Source organism: Micromesistius poutassou (genome assembly GCF_964030765.1).
Source record: "Micromesistius poutassou genome assembly, chromosome: 1".
NCBI classification, from domain to species: Eukaryota; Metazoa; Chordata; class Actinopteri; order Gadiformes; family Gadidae; genus Micromesistius; species Micromesistius poutassou.
Genome location: NC_140271.1, coordinates 1,019,530 through 1,035,845, shown reverse-complemented (window position 1 = coordinate 1,035,845; position 16,316 = coordinate 1,019,530). Strand labels below are relative to the sequence as shown.

At 41.8% G+C, this 16,316-nt stretch overlaps 3 protein-coding genes across 5 annotated transcripts; all 3 read right to left on the bottom strand.

Annotated features, from left to right (window-relative positions):
- Positions 1-501: 501 nt before the first annotated feature.
- Positions 502-3,313, bottom strand: antkmt (adenine nucleotide translocase lysine methyltransferase). Of its 3 annotated transcripts, none has more exons than XM_084488675.1 (6): positions 3,271-3,313; positions 2,813-2,983; positions 2,592-2,696; positions 2,315-2,455; positions 2,099-2,149; positions 502-1,868 (listed from the first exon to the last, which is right to left on the bottom strand). In XM_084488675.1, the coding sequence occupies exons 2-6, from the start codon at positions 2,972-2,974 to the stop codon at positions 1,662-1,664; spliced, it is 666 nt and encodes a 221-aa protein (XP_084344801.1). In that variant the 5' UTR covers positions 2,975-2,983; positions 3,271-3,313; the 3' UTR covers positions 502-1,661. The 3 variants fall into 3 exon arrangements, with proteins under 3 accessions (XP_084344801.1, XP_084344800.1, XP_084344799.1); XM_084488674.1 differs by having other exon boundaries at positions 2,813-2,986; positions 3,271-3,308; XM_084488673.1 differs by having other exon boundaries at positions 2,813-3,299.
- A 246-nt stretch (positions 3,314-3,559) lies between these two features.
- Positions 3,560-8,549, bottom strand: hirip3 (HIRA interacting protein 3). The gene is made up of 8 exons (XM_084486418.1): positions 8,459-8,549; positions 7,781-7,901; positions 6,891-7,044; positions 5,783-6,631; positions 5,507-5,676; positions 5,146-5,293; positions 3,983-4,081; positions 3,560-3,835 (listed from the first exon to the last, which is right to left on the bottom strand). Exons 1-8 carry the CDS (start codon positions 8,524-8,526, stop codon positions 3,654-3,656), a joined length of 1,791 nt encoding a protein of 596 aa, XP_084342544.1. The 5' UTR covers positions 8,527-8,549; the 3' UTR covers positions 3,560-3,653.
- A 1,815-nt stretch (positions 8,550-10,364) lies between these two features.
- kctd13 (potassium channel tetramerization domain containing 13) lies at positions 10,365-15,898 on the bottom strand. The gene is made up of 7 exons (XM_084467335.1): positions 15,646-15,898; positions 13,927-14,190; positions 13,628-13,797; positions 13,194-13,283; positions 12,690-12,742; positions 11,919-12,114; positions 10,365-11,596 (listed from the first exon to the last, which is right to left on the bottom strand). Exons 2-7 carry the CDS (start codon positions 14,168-14,170, stop codon positions 11,339-11,341), a joined length of 1,011 nt encoding a protein of 336 aa, XP_084323461.1. The 5' UTR covers positions 14,171-14,190; positions 15,646-15,898; the 3' UTR covers positions 10,365-11,338.
- Positions 15,899-16,316: the final 418 nt, after the last annotated feature.

The window sequence follows — 16,316 nt, the reverse complement described above, 5'->3', positions numbered from 1 at the left end:
GTACCGCTGGCGCTGCTGGTTCATGCTTTGCGTCGAAACCTGTTGTTTTACGGCAGACATCACCCAGGGAAACCGTGGAGTGACGTACACACAAACACGCACACACGTGCATTGGAATGTAAAAAGGGTATTCCTACGAAGAATCAGAACCAACACACAGTCAAAGGTTCATTTGAAGCTATAACACTATTAGTCGACTACTATTAAAACTATATGTAGCATTAGTTGAATACATTTTCATTCATTATATTTATATTGTATATTTTTTATTCAATTAATAATAATAAAATAACTACAATTTATAAAAAAAAATACAATAAAAATGGCAATTCTTTAAATCTCTAATTAAAATGCTTATTTGCCTAGTTAGTGTGTTGCAGATTCAACTGTACAGTATGGGTATGTGTCTCCATAAGGGGAATATCAGTAGGCCATATTATTGCCAAACTCGAAGAAAAACGCATAACTGTGGTTGGGGAATCTGCCCGTCCAATCAGAAAGCTTTAATAATATTTGTACGTCCAATGATTTAAATTGTATTTATTGAAATGAATAACAAAGAGGTATTTTGTGCCGATTTGATCACGACACTGGATTTCTTCTGAATAAAATGTTCTACCAATGAACAACAAGTTTTTAAATATCACACACACACATTTGGCAGGGTTACATATCGGCGTCACATAATATAGAATATTCATAGAATCACATTATGCACAAAAGTTGAGGTTGTTTTCTTCAAAAAATAATTTTCTAGTAGTGCATTGGCTGTTTGTAGTGAAAATTATTCAATAAATAATACATCACAAAAAAACGGTAGTGTGCATCCATTAGCTTATTCCCTTTGATAACATTAATTGACCTGAAAGATCTTAAAACAAAATAGAGAAATACAATCATAGGCCTACTTCAGTGAACCTCAATTAGCGGCCCGCGGGCCAGATCCGGCCCGCAGGAGCCAAATGTCTGGCCCGCGCTGACCCAGTGGCATTCACATGTAAATATATATATGTATATATATATATTTTTGTTTACAGACTGATGTTATTTGCTACACATATTTAAAAAGTTTAAAACTAATGTCACATATTGTGGTATCACATTTTAAAGCTAACTAACTAAAATCTTCCTGTGTCTCTTAGAGAGGGAGGGAGAGACATATAGAGAGGGGAAGAGAGTGGATGTGAACACACACTGATCTGGATGGATGGCACCAGGCCCAATGCCCTGTTGATGCTATTCAAGTTTTTATGTTTGGGGCTGCTGCACTGTGTGCGTGTTTGTTTGCTGGACTTTTTGTTTGCTGATGTTCCAGCGGCATTTTAATAAATTAATGGTAGGTTTTGGACAAATTTTGTTTCAAGAGAGCATTATTGTGTGACTCCTAACACAGGGTATTTTCAACTACTACTAATAATTATAGTAATGATAATTAAAGCAAAATGTGCACATAAAAATGGCGAATTAATTTTTTTTTAACAATATCTCGGCCCTTGGCGTGGCATGCTTGACCAAATTTGGCCCTCTGGCAAAACTAATTGGGGAACCCTGGCCTACTTCTTGTGTTGTGAGCATAAAATAACAGCAAACATCCTTCTGTATTGTCTAAGAAAAACCAAGGTTGTTGAAGAGGACTGTGATCCAGCAGTTTTTCCTTCCTTCTACACTACTTCAACGACCGGATAGATAAGTGTTTCCTGGGTCTTGCAGGCATTTCGCCTCTGGTCCTGCATGCTGTAAGCCCAGACTCTGTCCACGCCTTGGCCCTCCTCTTGACAGGCTGTCCAATTGGTGAAGGGGAAACGACCGGCCACTACCAACGCATCATCGGGGAGCTCGGTCTGCAGTTTCTCTTGAAGCAGCGGCAGCTAGGAGAGACAAACACGTTACCAAGACAACTGATTAAACTGACATGACAACCATTTGGGTTATCTGCATATCGTCATTGATTATGCCTAGGGTTAGAGTTAGAGTTGCTGGAGGGAACTGTGATTTTTTTCTTTTACAAAATCCTGCAATAAAACTCTCTACTTCTAATAACAATAATTCACCACAATACTTAAGGAGAGAGAATATGAGGACACAATTCACAACTCACCACACTAGGGGCCAAAAATACAGTGACATTCTTGCACTTCGTCAAGTCAACCTTTAATAAGAGACAAGAAAATATACAATCAGACCTTAATTCAACTTTAACATACATTAGGTGTGTCATTCCAACTATTGGCTAATTGTCAGCGACAGGAATATCATTGTGACGTCAAACTCTGCTGAGTTCCTATTTGCTGATGAAATATTAATCCCGACATGCCTTCCAGAGATCCTCCCGCCGATAGGACACTTCCTCATGATGACCGGCTCTCCAAGCGTAGAACCGGGACAGCCGGACTAGCCAGGGGTTGAGCTCGTAGCCAATGGTGGGACTGAAGCCCTGACGATGCGCTGCCAGTACCTTTCACGTAGTAGAAAACCAATGCAAACAACTCTGTTTTTACTGAACTGAGGTTGAACAACTTTCTATTCTTGAAACCCGATAATTAATCCGCAGGTACATTGCAATTCGAATTAATGAGTGAGGTTTGACTTACGATTCGTCCATCGCCAGAGCCCAAATCCATAAGCGCCCCCTGGCGACCTCTCAGTAACGTCATCACGTTACGCACTTGCGTCTGGCTGGCAGGGAGGTATGGAACCTAGAGCTAGAGGTAATAATTAACTGGCTTCTGGCTTCTACAACTATTTACGACTTTTGACTGGTATAATACTTGCATCACACCATTATTCAATTCAAACTTAACGCATAACCTACCTGTAACTTCAATGGCACCCTTCGGAAGCCTGGCTGAAGGACGCCCACCCACATCGCGTAGACAGCGAGCCCGGAGCCAGCTGTTATCTGCGCGATGCCCCAAAAGCCCAAGCGCCTTTCTTTGAACTCAGCGAGGACCTCATCTGCAGTGTCCCCCTCCATTTGCAATTACTTCTTTTAAAAAAAAATTCAGTATTTATGACTTGGCAGTAGCAAGCTTCTTGAATAATAAAAAAATCGCTTGCATCACGGTTAGTCGTAGCATTATATAGAACTAACAGTACATTGCGTCCAGTTTTCGGCTCTTTCTATACGGTATGCAACGCTAGGATTGGGATACGGCTAGTCTGACATTGACATGACAAGATTTCGCAAATTAATCTCGTTTCGTTTTAGAATGGATGAAAGATTAACAACTAAATGACAAGCATGACTGTAAACGATAAGGGCGAACTGACCTCACAGAGGGCGTCTGTGATTGTATAGAAACAACCGGCGCACCGGTCCGTCTGATGAAACGTTACGTATGGGTACAGTATCTCTTAACATTCGTTCCGCCCTCTATTCACAAAGCAGCGTTCGTTTTAAATTTTTGTAGGCCTACATACAGTCTTCTCCGAAAATAAAGTATTTGATGTGAAAAAAAAAGATTATGAACACCATATGCAACTCATTGACATTGATTCATAAAAATACAATATTTTATTATTACATTATAAACAACTACATATAAAAGATAAAGCCACATTTAACTTTATTTGTATAAAGACAATTCAATTGACCAAACTGTCCATAAGATTATATATCTCCATATCCTGATATACTCCACAAAGACCACAGATCAGTCGCTCTCTCCGTCCTCACTGATGATGCCCTGCAGGTTCCCCCAGTGTCTGCTTCTGTTGGGTCCTTTCTCCGTCGGGCTGCCCTCGTCACTGTCAGAGTTCACTGTCCGCTTGTACCTGGCGGCAGGAGAAGACTGCTGCTCCGTCCAGGCCGAGGGCCCTCTACGCTTCGGACGACCTGGAGGGATGGGGGGGGCGCTGCCTTATTCAACTGGCCTGCTCCGTGTTCTGTAGCATGCTATATCCACTGGTTGCTATACAGATAAACTGGCCTTGATGGAGCCGGTTAGATAAAGGTACAGAAAGTAGTTATAATGGGAGGTACCTTGTGTGGTTATAATGTTGCTGACATCAAGTTCAGCCAGCTCCTGGGCGTCCTCCCGCTTCATTCGAGCCTTCTTACACTTCTCAATAGACGGTAGACCTGCACACAGAAAAAAAACACAACAATCACGAATCATTGATATATTTAAAATCAGTTTAAATTCATTGATTTATTCCCAATGTTTTAACTTTGTATGCATAATACTAATCGACACAATGACAAAAGAGTTGATTAAATGGCATAAAGTAATCACATTATTAAACCTACATTTAAATTGTTCAGAAACCTTAACCTTGCAATCTGCAATTTGTAACATAAAAATATACAAACACAAAGAAATCAAATGGCAACTGTTAACCAGGGCTGTAGTAGGCTACTCTAATCTGGTCCCGGACTCTAAACGTTTTTTATTGCCTCAGACTTGGCATCGCCAGTTTGTCTCAGAGTCCAGCTGTGTTAAAATAATAATAATCTCACACACACACACACACACACACACACACACACACACACACACACACACACACACACACACACACACACACACACACACACACACACACACACACACACACACACACACACACACACACACACACACACACACACCTTTTTTTTCAAAATAGAACGGGCACTTACATTAGTCGCCTGGTAACCGATCGTATGCCTGCCACGACAGCTCTCTATGTACGCTTGCGCGATGCATGATCCATGCTGCTCATCGTTTCATTAATTTCAGCTTCATGTGACTTTTAAGTGAAACGGCTATACTTAAAGTTAACTATATGATTCGATCCTACAGTGTAGTTACACTGCACTTGCTTTTTGATCATCTCGGGGTGGGGGTTACATGCTATTTTGTCTTGGAGAGTGTAGAGTATGATATCAAGGGATATGTATGTACTTTAAGTAAATAATATGGCCTAATTTGATCCTAAAGTGTGGTTATACTGCACTTGATTTTGGATCATTTCAAATAATAGCAAAATGAATTTGTCTCATTTAGACTTGGTTTTGACTTGAACTCTAACCTCTTTGGACTCTGTCTTGGCTCAAAGTCGCCAAGCCCTGGTCTTGGCCTTCTCTTGTACTCGACAAAGGTAGTCTTGACTACAGCTCTGCCGTTACCGACGAAAAACATGAGAAACTCTTTGTCTACCAACCTTCGACGCCTAGATCCTCCAGTTCCTTCTTCAGAATGGAAACCTTGGAGCGAATGCTGCGACAGCCCTCAAACAGCTTTTTGTAGTTCCGCCTTGCACCACAGAGGGATATGTAGCGCTTCAGCCTCAGCACGGCTTTGTTTTCATCCTGCATGAAGAAGCGGAGGGGAGACAGGTATTCCGCACATTCCTCAAGGATGCATGCAAGAACGCACCGGTGCACTTCAACATAAGTGGTCAACAAACAGTTTGTCCGTCATAGTAGTGTGGCTATAACGCAAACGTTCATTTGACGGCTGTGCATGCTCTTTCAGAAACCTGTGGTTATTATGTATTTTAGGAAGTCCTATTTATCTCTTACCGTCTCTCTTTTAGAATCATCTTCTCTTCGTTTCTTCTTGTCTCCCTTTTTTATGGTCAACTTCATGGCTGGTGTGCCGTCCTTCTCTTCTTCGAGAGAGGTCAGCGAGGATGATGAAGAATCAGGGTCCTGGTCGTCTTCTTTTGTCGTCATCGTTGGCAATTTTTCCTCTGCAAATTCATTAGTGGGGGAAAAAAATAAATGTGTTTCAACAGGTTGAGTATGGCATTAACATTTCCACAGTTTGTGAGTATTTTATTTTATTTTTTTAATTACCTTTGTCGCTGTCAGCGTCGTCAGAGTTTCCACCATCTTGCTCGGGTGTGTTCTTCTTAGGATGTTTGTCCTCTTTCCCATCTTCATCACTCTGCGGAGACAATGGCTGCTTTTCTTCATCGCTGGGGGCTTTGGTTTGCTGCTTCCCAGGAACAGTTTTTCTTCTCCTCTTGTCAACCTTTTGTTTACCTTCCAGTTTGCCACCAGGCTCCTTCCCCTTCTTATATTTGTCCCCCTCTTCACTTTCTTCACTGCTCTGTGACGATGATGACTCTCTCTTTACTTTGACAGCGGAGGCTTTGGCTTGCTGCTTCCCACTTCCTGTTTTTCCCCCCCGCATGGCGCTCTTCTGTTTACTGTCCAATTTGTTGCCAGGGGCTTCCTCCTTCTTGGGGACATTGTGGTCCACTTCACTACTTTCGTCGCTCTGTGACGATGATTCCTTTTCTTCATCAGTGGAGGATTTGGCTTGCTGCTTCCCACTTCCCGGTCCCCCACCCCCCTTGCTGCCCGTTTGTTTACCATCCAATTTGTTGCCAGGTGCTCCCTTCTTAGTAGAGTCTCTGTTCTCCTCTTCACTTGTTTCATCACTCAGTGATGACGACTCGTTCTCTTCGTCGCTGGAGGCTTTGGTTTGCCTCTTCCTACTTCTCGGTCTTCTACCTCTCTTGCTGACTTTGTGTTTACCCGCCAATGAGTCCCCTGCAGGACCTTCCCGGTATTGTGGTTTGTCAGAGAGGTTCATTTGTTCTTCTGCACCTTCTTGATCCTCTTCACTTTCCTGCACCGGCCCCTGGTCTTTATCTCCATGTTGGTCAACTTGCTCTTCCTCTTCACTCACAGCACGTCCTGTTTCAAACGATGTTCCGTTCAATTCCACATGTTTGCCCTTTCCAGCTTTTACTGTTTCAGATTTTTTTTAATGATATTAAATTGGGATGCACAACTCCTATGATTATTATTATCGTAACAATTAAGATAAAGCAGTAATGGAAGTAGTGCTCACATTTATTCCATAGATGAATGCAAGTACAATGCCATTAAAAGTATTTCTTACAGAAAGATAGTTAATGAACAAAGCCGGGGACACGTGATTAGGATGACCCACCTGAAGAACTGTATCGACGGCAAATTTTCTTTGCACTCAATTCATCTTCATCAACTGATCTTCCAGAATCGTCTTTTTCATCCTTGCCGCGCTTCCTCTTGCTGGAGGCTACAACTCTGGCATTCTCTGACTCACTGACATCTGTGCCACTGATCTGGGAAACACACATACAAAGAGGACTTGACAATCCATACACTTCAATAGTGCATGGCTGCCCAGGTTCTGGCTTCTAACCCCAGTCTACTGTAGGCATCCTTGCTCCTTAATGTCTTAGTCAATGAAGAAGCAGACAAACATTTATTTATTCTGGAAAAATGTTTCTTCTGATACATTTTCCAAAAATGGACACAATCAAAAATGAAGTGAGTGAAGGATTAAATTTAACATTTGCATGCCAATAAAATAAATAATTTGTTCATTACCTTCCTCAGGTTGTCGATACATAATATTGACAGCCAAAAAGTATATGTATTGGACTTAAAATTACGGTGTGCCGCATTTAGTGCCATCTAGTGGAATAGACTGGCACTGTATAATCCCACAGAAATAAGAATCATTCAGTTGTTATTTTGTAAAGAGCCCTTTGCAGCTACATGTGGAGCTGATCCGTTTCCACGAGAGCCGCAATGTTACACCGCCATGTTTCTACAGTAGCCAAGAACTGACAAACAGCTCTAGAGATCATGTGTTTCTCTCTCTCTCGTTATCCCCATGGCCATGAACCCATTTGTGATACTAATGAGCAGTGTTGCAAATGGGCCACACAACATGGCCTCATACCTTTAGTATACAAATCGGAAAAGGATCTATACTTGCAAGCTATGCCCTATAATTTTGCATTTACATACTAAATCTGTTTTAAACCCCTATCCCACCTAAATAAAACGTACCTGCATATTAAGCAGCTCTTCTTCAACCACTCTTTTGATGCAGATTTTTGCTTCTGGGCTTAAGGATTCGCACCCCAAATGCGACATGTACTGCAGCTTTAAAGAGCCTAAAGTCAGTGCACTAAAAACAACGACAAAATCAACAACAACAACAACAACATTAAGGCAGAACATAATTTCCCCCCAAACTACCTAATCAACAAGTGATGGATGACATAAGTAACACAACTCTGCACTTGATTTCAGACAAAGACATGAAATGCAACTAGGCAAACTTTATATAAGAGCAATTTAAAACGATGGGAAGCATCAACTATAATTTGAGCCTGACATATACTCGTATGGAAATTGACCAGAAAGTCACAGTATGTAATAGCCTACATTATAGACTATAGTCATGCTTTGTACACTTTCATCCGTAATGAACACAGTTGGCCGAGGTTAAACAAACGTTGTACCATTTACACCGAATTTACTTCTAGCAACATTGTTGGAGAATGCAATGATGTAGTTAATTAACGTTAATCAATCAAGAAAGAAGCTGTAACATTAACGTTGACTCTCGTTTCAAACAAACCTTCGTTTACATTATAGGTATGCAAACGTAAACCGGCTCATTCAAGCCATGTTGATTTCTGACGGCAAGACTTCAGAAAACTGAACAATAATGAAGGTTACCTAAGGTCCGGTGCATCATTTAGTAGATTTCGCATAAACTTCCTAATCTGAGTTTCATTATGGTCCATTTTGTAGTGTCATGGACGATCACTGACAGGCTTCCGGATAGTTTGGCGGGAAGCGACTGTGTTTTTCGTAGGCGGAATCCGGAAGCAGTCCCGCCTCAAGCGCTACGATTGGCCAGGCAGCCTGTCAGGCAAACTCGCACGCTGACTCCTAACCCTAACCCTAACCCAACGCCTACCCCTAACCATAACCATAACCCTATCAGAGAAATGCGTTTGACTAACGTTGTTTTAATATACATTAAAATTTAAGTTACCTACCCTGCGGTCACGTCTTTTTATTTTAGCCTTTTTGGATTGGATCAGGGATTTAAACCAACGTGATTGGATAATCTCCGGCTATCCCCTCATTAATATAGACCTCTGAAGAATAAGTCCCGCCTCCGAAGCTCCCGGTGTTACACCGAATTCTGCGACCCACCGAAAAGTGTGACCCCAGGGGGCGGGTTCCCTCGGTCAAATGTCAATGGGAAATAACATGGGCTTTTTGGGTTAGTGTCTGTGTGACAACTAAAGCATTTATCTAAATGGGCTGATTTCTGAAACATGCTTTGCGCTGCAAAGAGGGCAGACTTTCTCTGATTCTGCAGAAGGTTTCATTGATTGGCGCACACTCTAGAATCTTTGATGTCAACATTAAAAATGCAACGTTCTATTAATTAATTATCATTCAAATGCAGAGGCATTGACACGGATATTGCTGTTGCTGGTCTATCCTGCCCATATTGTTGGGCAGGGGTATGATGGTGCGGGCAATGTAAGCGGGAAAGGCACGCATCGCAGCACAGTTTCCCGAAGCAGTCTAAGTTCACTGCAGAAACCACGCTCTCAACTTGGCGTTTGTGCACTCCACTAAGGTCAGGGATGTTCGTAACTGTCTAGACACGGTCCACTAAATAGTGAACTTCATCACAGCCTCACCAAAGTGCCACTGAGGCTATAGTAACGATGCTCTTAGCGCTCTACGAGTGCCCCTGGAGCCCTCGTTAGCTACGAGGGTTTTAACGACGTTCGTTACGCAACGATGCTTTCGGGAAACGGTGTGAATGCTCGTACAATGAACTTTACGAACCACGTAGGCTAACGATGCTTTCGGGAAACGGGGCCCAGGAACGGGGAGTATTGCTGACGTAAGTCTCTAGCGTGAAACTACAATTTTCCGAAGATGGACTACAACAAGCACTCTTTCAATCCATGTGATCTTGTCATATTGATTTCAATCAGGTTGTCGCCAACAGTGAGAATCACTTAGGTTGGACTTGGCCAATGGGAATATTTTAGGCCACTAGAATCCCAATTCACATGTGAAAAAATAGGCTAAATTTATGGTGCTATCCATTTGTATGGTACGCTGGTACGCCCGACCTGCTCTAGCGAGAATGTGACATGATGTCCTGGTTTGCAGCGCTATAGCATTCCCGTTTCTCATTGGCTAGTCGTTGTTATTGCTAGCTACATTAGCCTCTTTAGCAAACCAACTCGAAAACAAACAACACAATTTTACATTGTATTGCACACACAGCAAGACCGTGCAATGCATAAATTGGTGACCGGAATAAAGTAGCAATGTAATCAAGTGTGTAAGAGCATTTGCATTTCGTTTTGAAGATGTAATGTATATATTATTTGTATGTATAGGCCTACATTGCTATTAATTTCGCAAAAAATTATATAAAAATAAATCCCATACATCCATGAGGATTTCTAGTTATATATATCATAAATGTTACACACACACACACACACGATAATGAATAACTTATTCACTTATACTATGCTTTCATGCATAATGACATACATGTACAATTCTAGTTAAAAATAAACAAGATAATATCGTTTAACAATTTGTTTATTAAGAACATTTCAATGTACAACTTTCTGGACGGAAGTTTAGTGCATTTTTACACATATTCCGTTAGTATTATTTAAAAAGAGTGCATGAAACCCTAAGACTTCCATTATGTCTAATTACCATTAAGAGTAAATTCAAAATTGTAACATTTTCAATGCAGGCAATGCATCATATTTCTGGACTTACTTGTTGGGTAGTGGAATGTCATTCCATCATGGCTTGCGGCAATCATAGTATCATTTGAAATGTTTGGTTCAAGTACAACATCCATGAGATGAAACTTAAAATGAAAGGAGTGCATTGTGCACAATCCATTAAATAAAACTAATTTCAAACACCAATAAAACATTTTCACACCCTGCATACAACAACAGAAATGGAAAGAACACAATAAATTACTTCTTTAAATTAATAGAAAACACACAAATGAAAACACTGTCAATAAGTTATCATTTTTAAACAAGGTGCCCGCTGAACAATCATATTAGAGCCTCACACTCAGAAGAAGAAAATGGCAACCACATATTATTCCCAGACTCCCCGTCTTCACCTCTCTTTCATCATCACCACAGACGACCGAAGGAGTTTTTAGTTAAATGTGCCGAGCAAAGACGCTCTCAGTGCATATAATTCACAGTCCCATGTGGACGTCAACAGCGTAGCAGACTGTTTCTGAAAAAATCCCCCCAAAACCGCAGAGGAGTTAAGCTGTCACCATGGATATAAGCCAGCAGAGAAATATCAGGTCACCCCACCGTTCTCAGCCTCAGTTTTGACATACATATTTTAAGAATTTGTGCCACCCTAAAAAGGACTTTCCTTGTAAACATAAAGATTTCCCTCCCAACACACAACAGACACAACATTGTGGGGCCTTTAAGACATTTCTGCAATGGCTAAGCTTCCATGCTATTGCTATTACCAAACACCCCTCCCATGACCCTCCTGCTCAGCCTCCGACTTCTAGTCCTTGTACACCGTCTGCTGACCCCCGCTCCTCTCGTCGTGCATGATGTGCCTCCTGACATGGATGCGTCGCACGCGTCTGTCTGCCCCGCCTCCACCACCCCCCTCCTCCTCTGATTGGCCGGCGCCGGGCGACGAACCAGGACCCCGTTGGTCCAGGAGGGCCAGCCCTGAGCCGCCGGACCCCCGGCCCCCTTTCTCGTAGATGAGGATGTTGAGGGTCTCCTCAAAGATGCGGGCCTCTGGGAACTCCACCTGTTATATTGAAATATATATAAAACCCCAATATTGATCTGCGTTTTGGTCCTTCTGTACAAAGCAAGCTGGCATTTATGCATCCAAAGAAGATCAATCTGGAAATGCTGGTCTACAATGTGGATGGATAGCATTTCACAACCTCTGGTGGTCTCGAAGCTTTAGACACAAGAGTCTAGGTCTTCCCAGTCTGTTTCTGTATTGCTTCGCTGAACTCTAATAACAGCCTTTTCTTAACATCTCTAATCCATGTGTTCCTAGGCTGTGTTCTGTCATGGTATGTTGACAGACAAACAACACCAGCTGCCTTCCTCATCCTCACCTTGGTCTGCTTCTTCTCCGTAGCATAGACGATGGAGGTGCAGCACACTTCGGCGATCTTACGCCCTTCCCCGTAAAACGACCAGCAGCAGATCTCGTCTCCGAGCACGTCCTTGACGAACAGCACGCGTCCGTTGAAGCGCAGGCCCAGCTTGTCGAACAGCTCGATGTTCTTCAGGAGGTTGTCGTCCGAGTTGCTGTCCACAGGGAAGCCGAGGGCAGGGTAAGTTCATGAACAGAACAGCACAGCACACACACACACACACACACACACACACACACACACACACACACACACACACACACACACACACACACACACACACACACACACACACACACACACACACACACACACACACACACACACACACACACACACACACACACACTTTTTTTAGTAGCCTGTTTGATTATGGATCGTTATTTTCCTTCTGGAATATTGTATTCCAATTATATGCAAACATAGCTAAACAATAAAACACTCTTCTGATTGTGAATAATAATATTATGGCTGTTTTTCCCCCGATTCCATTTCCAAGGAAGCAAAGTAAACCTTATGTTTTCAGACTTGTCGTGCCACTATGGACAGAACACAGGCAAGGCAGACAGCATACTGGCTCCAAACAAAGAGCAGGAAGGACGTGTAGCGTAGCTGGAAGTGAACCAGGGTTGCTACAAGGCATACTGCCTGAGTCGTCAGAGCACTAGCACGGCGAGCCACCGCGGGGAAGGGAAGCGTGATATTTATATTACTCGAAGTAGAACATACCTGGTGTAAGAGTACTTGTTGTTTCCTCTGTTGTTTTGTAACTTCACCACGGGCTAGGAAGAAGGAGCAGACAAAGCACAATGTAAACTGTTAAAATGGGAGCCCCACCCCATTCTGCTATGGCTTTCATGGGCCATTGATGGGGAGATATGTATCAGTTAGGAAGTCTTTCATGGTTTTCATTGACAATATCAACATTATTATAGACAGGGTTGCATATATCCAACGCATCAGACACAGGCCAGTACAACCCCCCATAACTGGAGTGGGCAAATTCTTAATAAATTAATTCCAAAGAATAATGGAAAAGCAGTTAGTGGATTGGAGTAGTAAGAATATGAACTTTATCTATTCTAGCCAAGAGTAAACTTTATTTGTTTTATTTTTCTCATTTGTATGTATGGCCGTGTGGGCCTAGATATCAGAGAAATGGTGCTAGCTCTTTGCAGAGTCTTGCAGAAAGAACTTGATGAATGTACTTTGGGTTATCGTCCTCCGTCTCACCTTCCTACAGGTAGCGATCATCTTCTGCTCCTCTTTGGCCGAGGTGATCATGGGAATACGACAGACACCTTCATAGACGTCTGTCTGTTTCTAAAGGTGGACAAACACAGGCACTCTATCAGAGGCTTCATAATGACTTAGTTTAACCCAAGCTTCACTATGACTTCAGCTGAAAAATAAACAGGGAGAGGTGTTGAGGTTAAAATACATCATTGTCAATTGTCTGTCAATTGTGCATTGACAGATGATTATTCTAATAATCCTTCAAAAAGGGTACAAAATGAACACCTGGCTACCAGCAGGTGAGGTGACAAATCTGACAATTTGGCCAGTTGATTTTTCCTTTCATGAAGGTAAAAAGACCCAATTTTAAAGGAATATTTTGGACCTTAAATCTTTAGGAATATCTAGGAAACTCACAAACAGCCTCCTACCTGCATGGCATTCTGGCAGTGTTGTACTAGGCCATGGACCCTGTAATACTGAGCTTCCTTCAAAACTTCTTCCAGTTCTCTACTGTCCTCCGGAAGCGGCACTGAGCCATCACGCAGGAAGTTTAAAACAAGTCCAAAGTGACGACCGCACCTATCCAACACTACCCAACCTGAAGAAGGAAAGGTTTGAGATTAAGGGAAAGAAGCCAAAACACCACCTGCTACCTTAATCACGCAGAAAGACAAGACAAGAAAAAAGTGACTAAATAGTCTGACTAACAAAAGGACAGTGCACCCACCCTCTGGGTCTATCGTGGCCTCGATGTCCCCGGTGCAGATGCTCCTCAGCAGGCTGTCCTCCTTGCTCAGGGTCTGGATGGTTGTGTAGTGCAGCGAGCCACTGACGTTGAGCTTTACATACTTGCTACCCAGTAGCCCCCTCCCCCCATGGCTGACCTCTGGGTCGGGGCCTGGGGGCTGGGACACAGGGCCCGCTGTGTCCCCGAGGCCTGTCGCTCTCGCAGCGGAAGCCTCCGCAGACATTGGACTAGAGAAGCGGCCAACTGCAGAGAAAGAAAAAAAAGCCACATTCGTACTCCTCTCTTTCAAAGAAGTAGTTTATAGTATATATCACAGACTTTCAGTAACGTGGTGTGAGTGAACGGTAGAGGTAGAGGGTCATCTGTGGTTCTGTATCACCTAATTATATATATATATATATATATATATATATAGTGGAGGCTGGTGATAAAAATTGTTGGTGGGGCGCAGTAATAGAAAAAAAATAATTTGGTAGATGTGATTTCCTGTATTCTGTTGCATTTTGGAGATAGCCCCTATTACCTATGACCTACTATTCACTCAGATTCATAGCCTACATCCTGACTTGCAGGGCCTGGGCAAGCTTACCCATTGTTGTTATTATGATATTGAGGCAAATCATGATCACTGTCCTATAGCGTCCATTATTGTGTCTCAATGGCTATTTCAAATGCAGTTAGAAATATGGGACAGTTGCTTATTATTTATATGCTGAAGGCCGAAAGACTAAATTAATATGGAACTTAGCCTACTTGCTGCTTGTAAGTATAGCATTGCTTGGGGAGTCCAATTCCTCCACTGAAATGGGTGGAAAGTGCTTTTACAACTCTCTGCTAGTTAGCGATCTATCTCTTCTCTGCTGTAGTTGTGTTGCGCGAGTGTTGCTGAGGGAGGTAGCCTATTTGATTGATTCACTGAATTGTCCAATCGTGTGGTGATAAAAAAACAAAACAGAAAACCCACACTGACAATTTTCCTTGACAATACACAAAATGTATTGAGTTCTATGGTAAGGCGTTAAAAAGGGGTATTGCTTGGGAGACGTGTTGTCATCATAACAATGGATTCATATGACTACTATTGAGAATTTCAGAGATGTTGATCGAATGTAATTATGTCAGAATGCATATAAATGATTAGATGAAAATATATATTATCTGAAACAGAAGGAGTTTGTGCACAGATCTCCGGGTGTGGCGTGGTGAAAGACAAGTTCCCCAATATTCGCAGATTTTTGCCAGAACGGCTCGAAAATACAACTTATAACTATTTCCAAATTATTTAGATGGCTGGATTGGCATGACGCGTGGACACAGCAGTACACATCCATATGCGAGTGTTTTAAGCTCAATGTTAGATGTGTTGTTTTAAGCTCAATGTTAGATGTGTTGTTTTAAGCTCAATGTTAGATGTGTTGTTTTAAGCTCCATGTTAGATGTGTTGTTTTAAGCTCAATGTTAGATGTGTTGTTTTAAGCTCAATGTTAGATGTGTTGTTTTAAGCTCAATGTTAGACGTGTTGTTTTAAGCTCCATGTTAGATGTTTTGTTTTAAGCTCAATGTTAGATGTGTTGTTTTAAGCTCCAGATGTTAAACACGTTAACCTTTCTAACGCAGTGGCTGATGATCATTAATGTACATTTCCACACACAACATGGCCAGCAATGCTCATTGGTAATAATCAAAAGGTGAACTTACCACACCAACATCCAATGAAATAATCAACTTAAAGTCGACGAGCGGCCTTATTTAGCGCTTATAAGGAAGAGGATAATAATAATAATAATAATTCACGGCAGTGTTTCTGGTCACGTTTGGCAATTCATTTCCAAAGTTTGGTTTCAAAATAAAACAATATTCAAACCGCTAGCACTTCTTACTTGTTTCTAAAAAAAAAAAACTCCAAAGACGATGAGGACTTTAACTCTTCTGCTGAATTAAAGGATAATTCAAGAGGACCATTTAGACACAACCGTGGAGTCGATAAGGAACTTCCGCTGATAAGCATGTTATTCATCCGGTTCAAAACGGGATGAGTGGCAGTGCAGAGAGTCGATAACAATCGAAACATCGCCCCCTGTTGGTTTGAAAAGCGTAGTTCTGAGATACCGTTGAAATCTTTAGCATTTTTCCATCTTTTCTTTCTTTGACTAATAGCTAGTATGATAATGATGATGATGATAATAATAATAATAATAATAATAATAAGAATAATAATAATAATAAGAAGAAGAAGAAGAAGAAGAAGAAGAAGAAGAAGAAGAAGAAATAAAGTTTGATCTGTTTCAGAACCCAATGCATATTAAGAACGGGGAACACGACACAGTAATAACACCATTCAACAGACTTTATTTCAAGTTCAGCAAAAG

Coding starts and splice junctions, on each gene's coding strand:
- antkmt (XM_084488675.1), bottom strand. CDS start 2,974: ATGGAGGGGGACACTGCAGATGAGGTCCTCGCTGAGTTCAAAGAAAGG. Junction 2,150..2,314: donor GGCGGGAGGATCTCTGGAAG/GCATGTCGGGAT, acceptor CTCTTATTAAAG/GTTGACTTGACGAAGTGCAA. Junction 1,869..2,098: donor TATTTTTGGCCCCTAGTGTG/GTGAGTTGTGAA, acceptor TGTCTCTCCTAG/CTGCCGCTGCTTCAAGAGAA.
- hirip3 (XM_084486418.1), bottom strand. CDS start 8,526: ATGGACCATAATGAAACTCAGATTAGGAAGTTTATGCGAAATCTACTA. Junction 7,902..8,458: donor AATGATGCACCGGACCTTAG/GTAACCTTCATT, acceptor CGTTGTTTTTAG/TGCACTGACTTTAGGCTCTT. Junction 6,632..6,890: donor CCGTCGATACAGTTCTTCAG/GTGGGTCATCCT, acceptor CGTTTGAAACAG/GACGTGCTGTGAGTGAAGAG.
- kctd13 (XM_084467335.1), bottom strand. CDS start 14,170: ATGTCTGCGGAGGCTTCCGCTGCGAGAGCGACAGGCCTCGGGGACACA. Junction 13,284..13,627: donor ACTGCCAGAATGCCATGCAG/GTAGGAGGCTGT, acceptor GTCCACCTTTAG/AAACAGACAGACGTCTATGA. Junction 11,597..11,918: donor CGGAGAAGAAGCAGACCAAG/GTGAGGATGAGG, acceptor TCAATATAACAG/GTGGAGTTCCCAGAGGCCCG.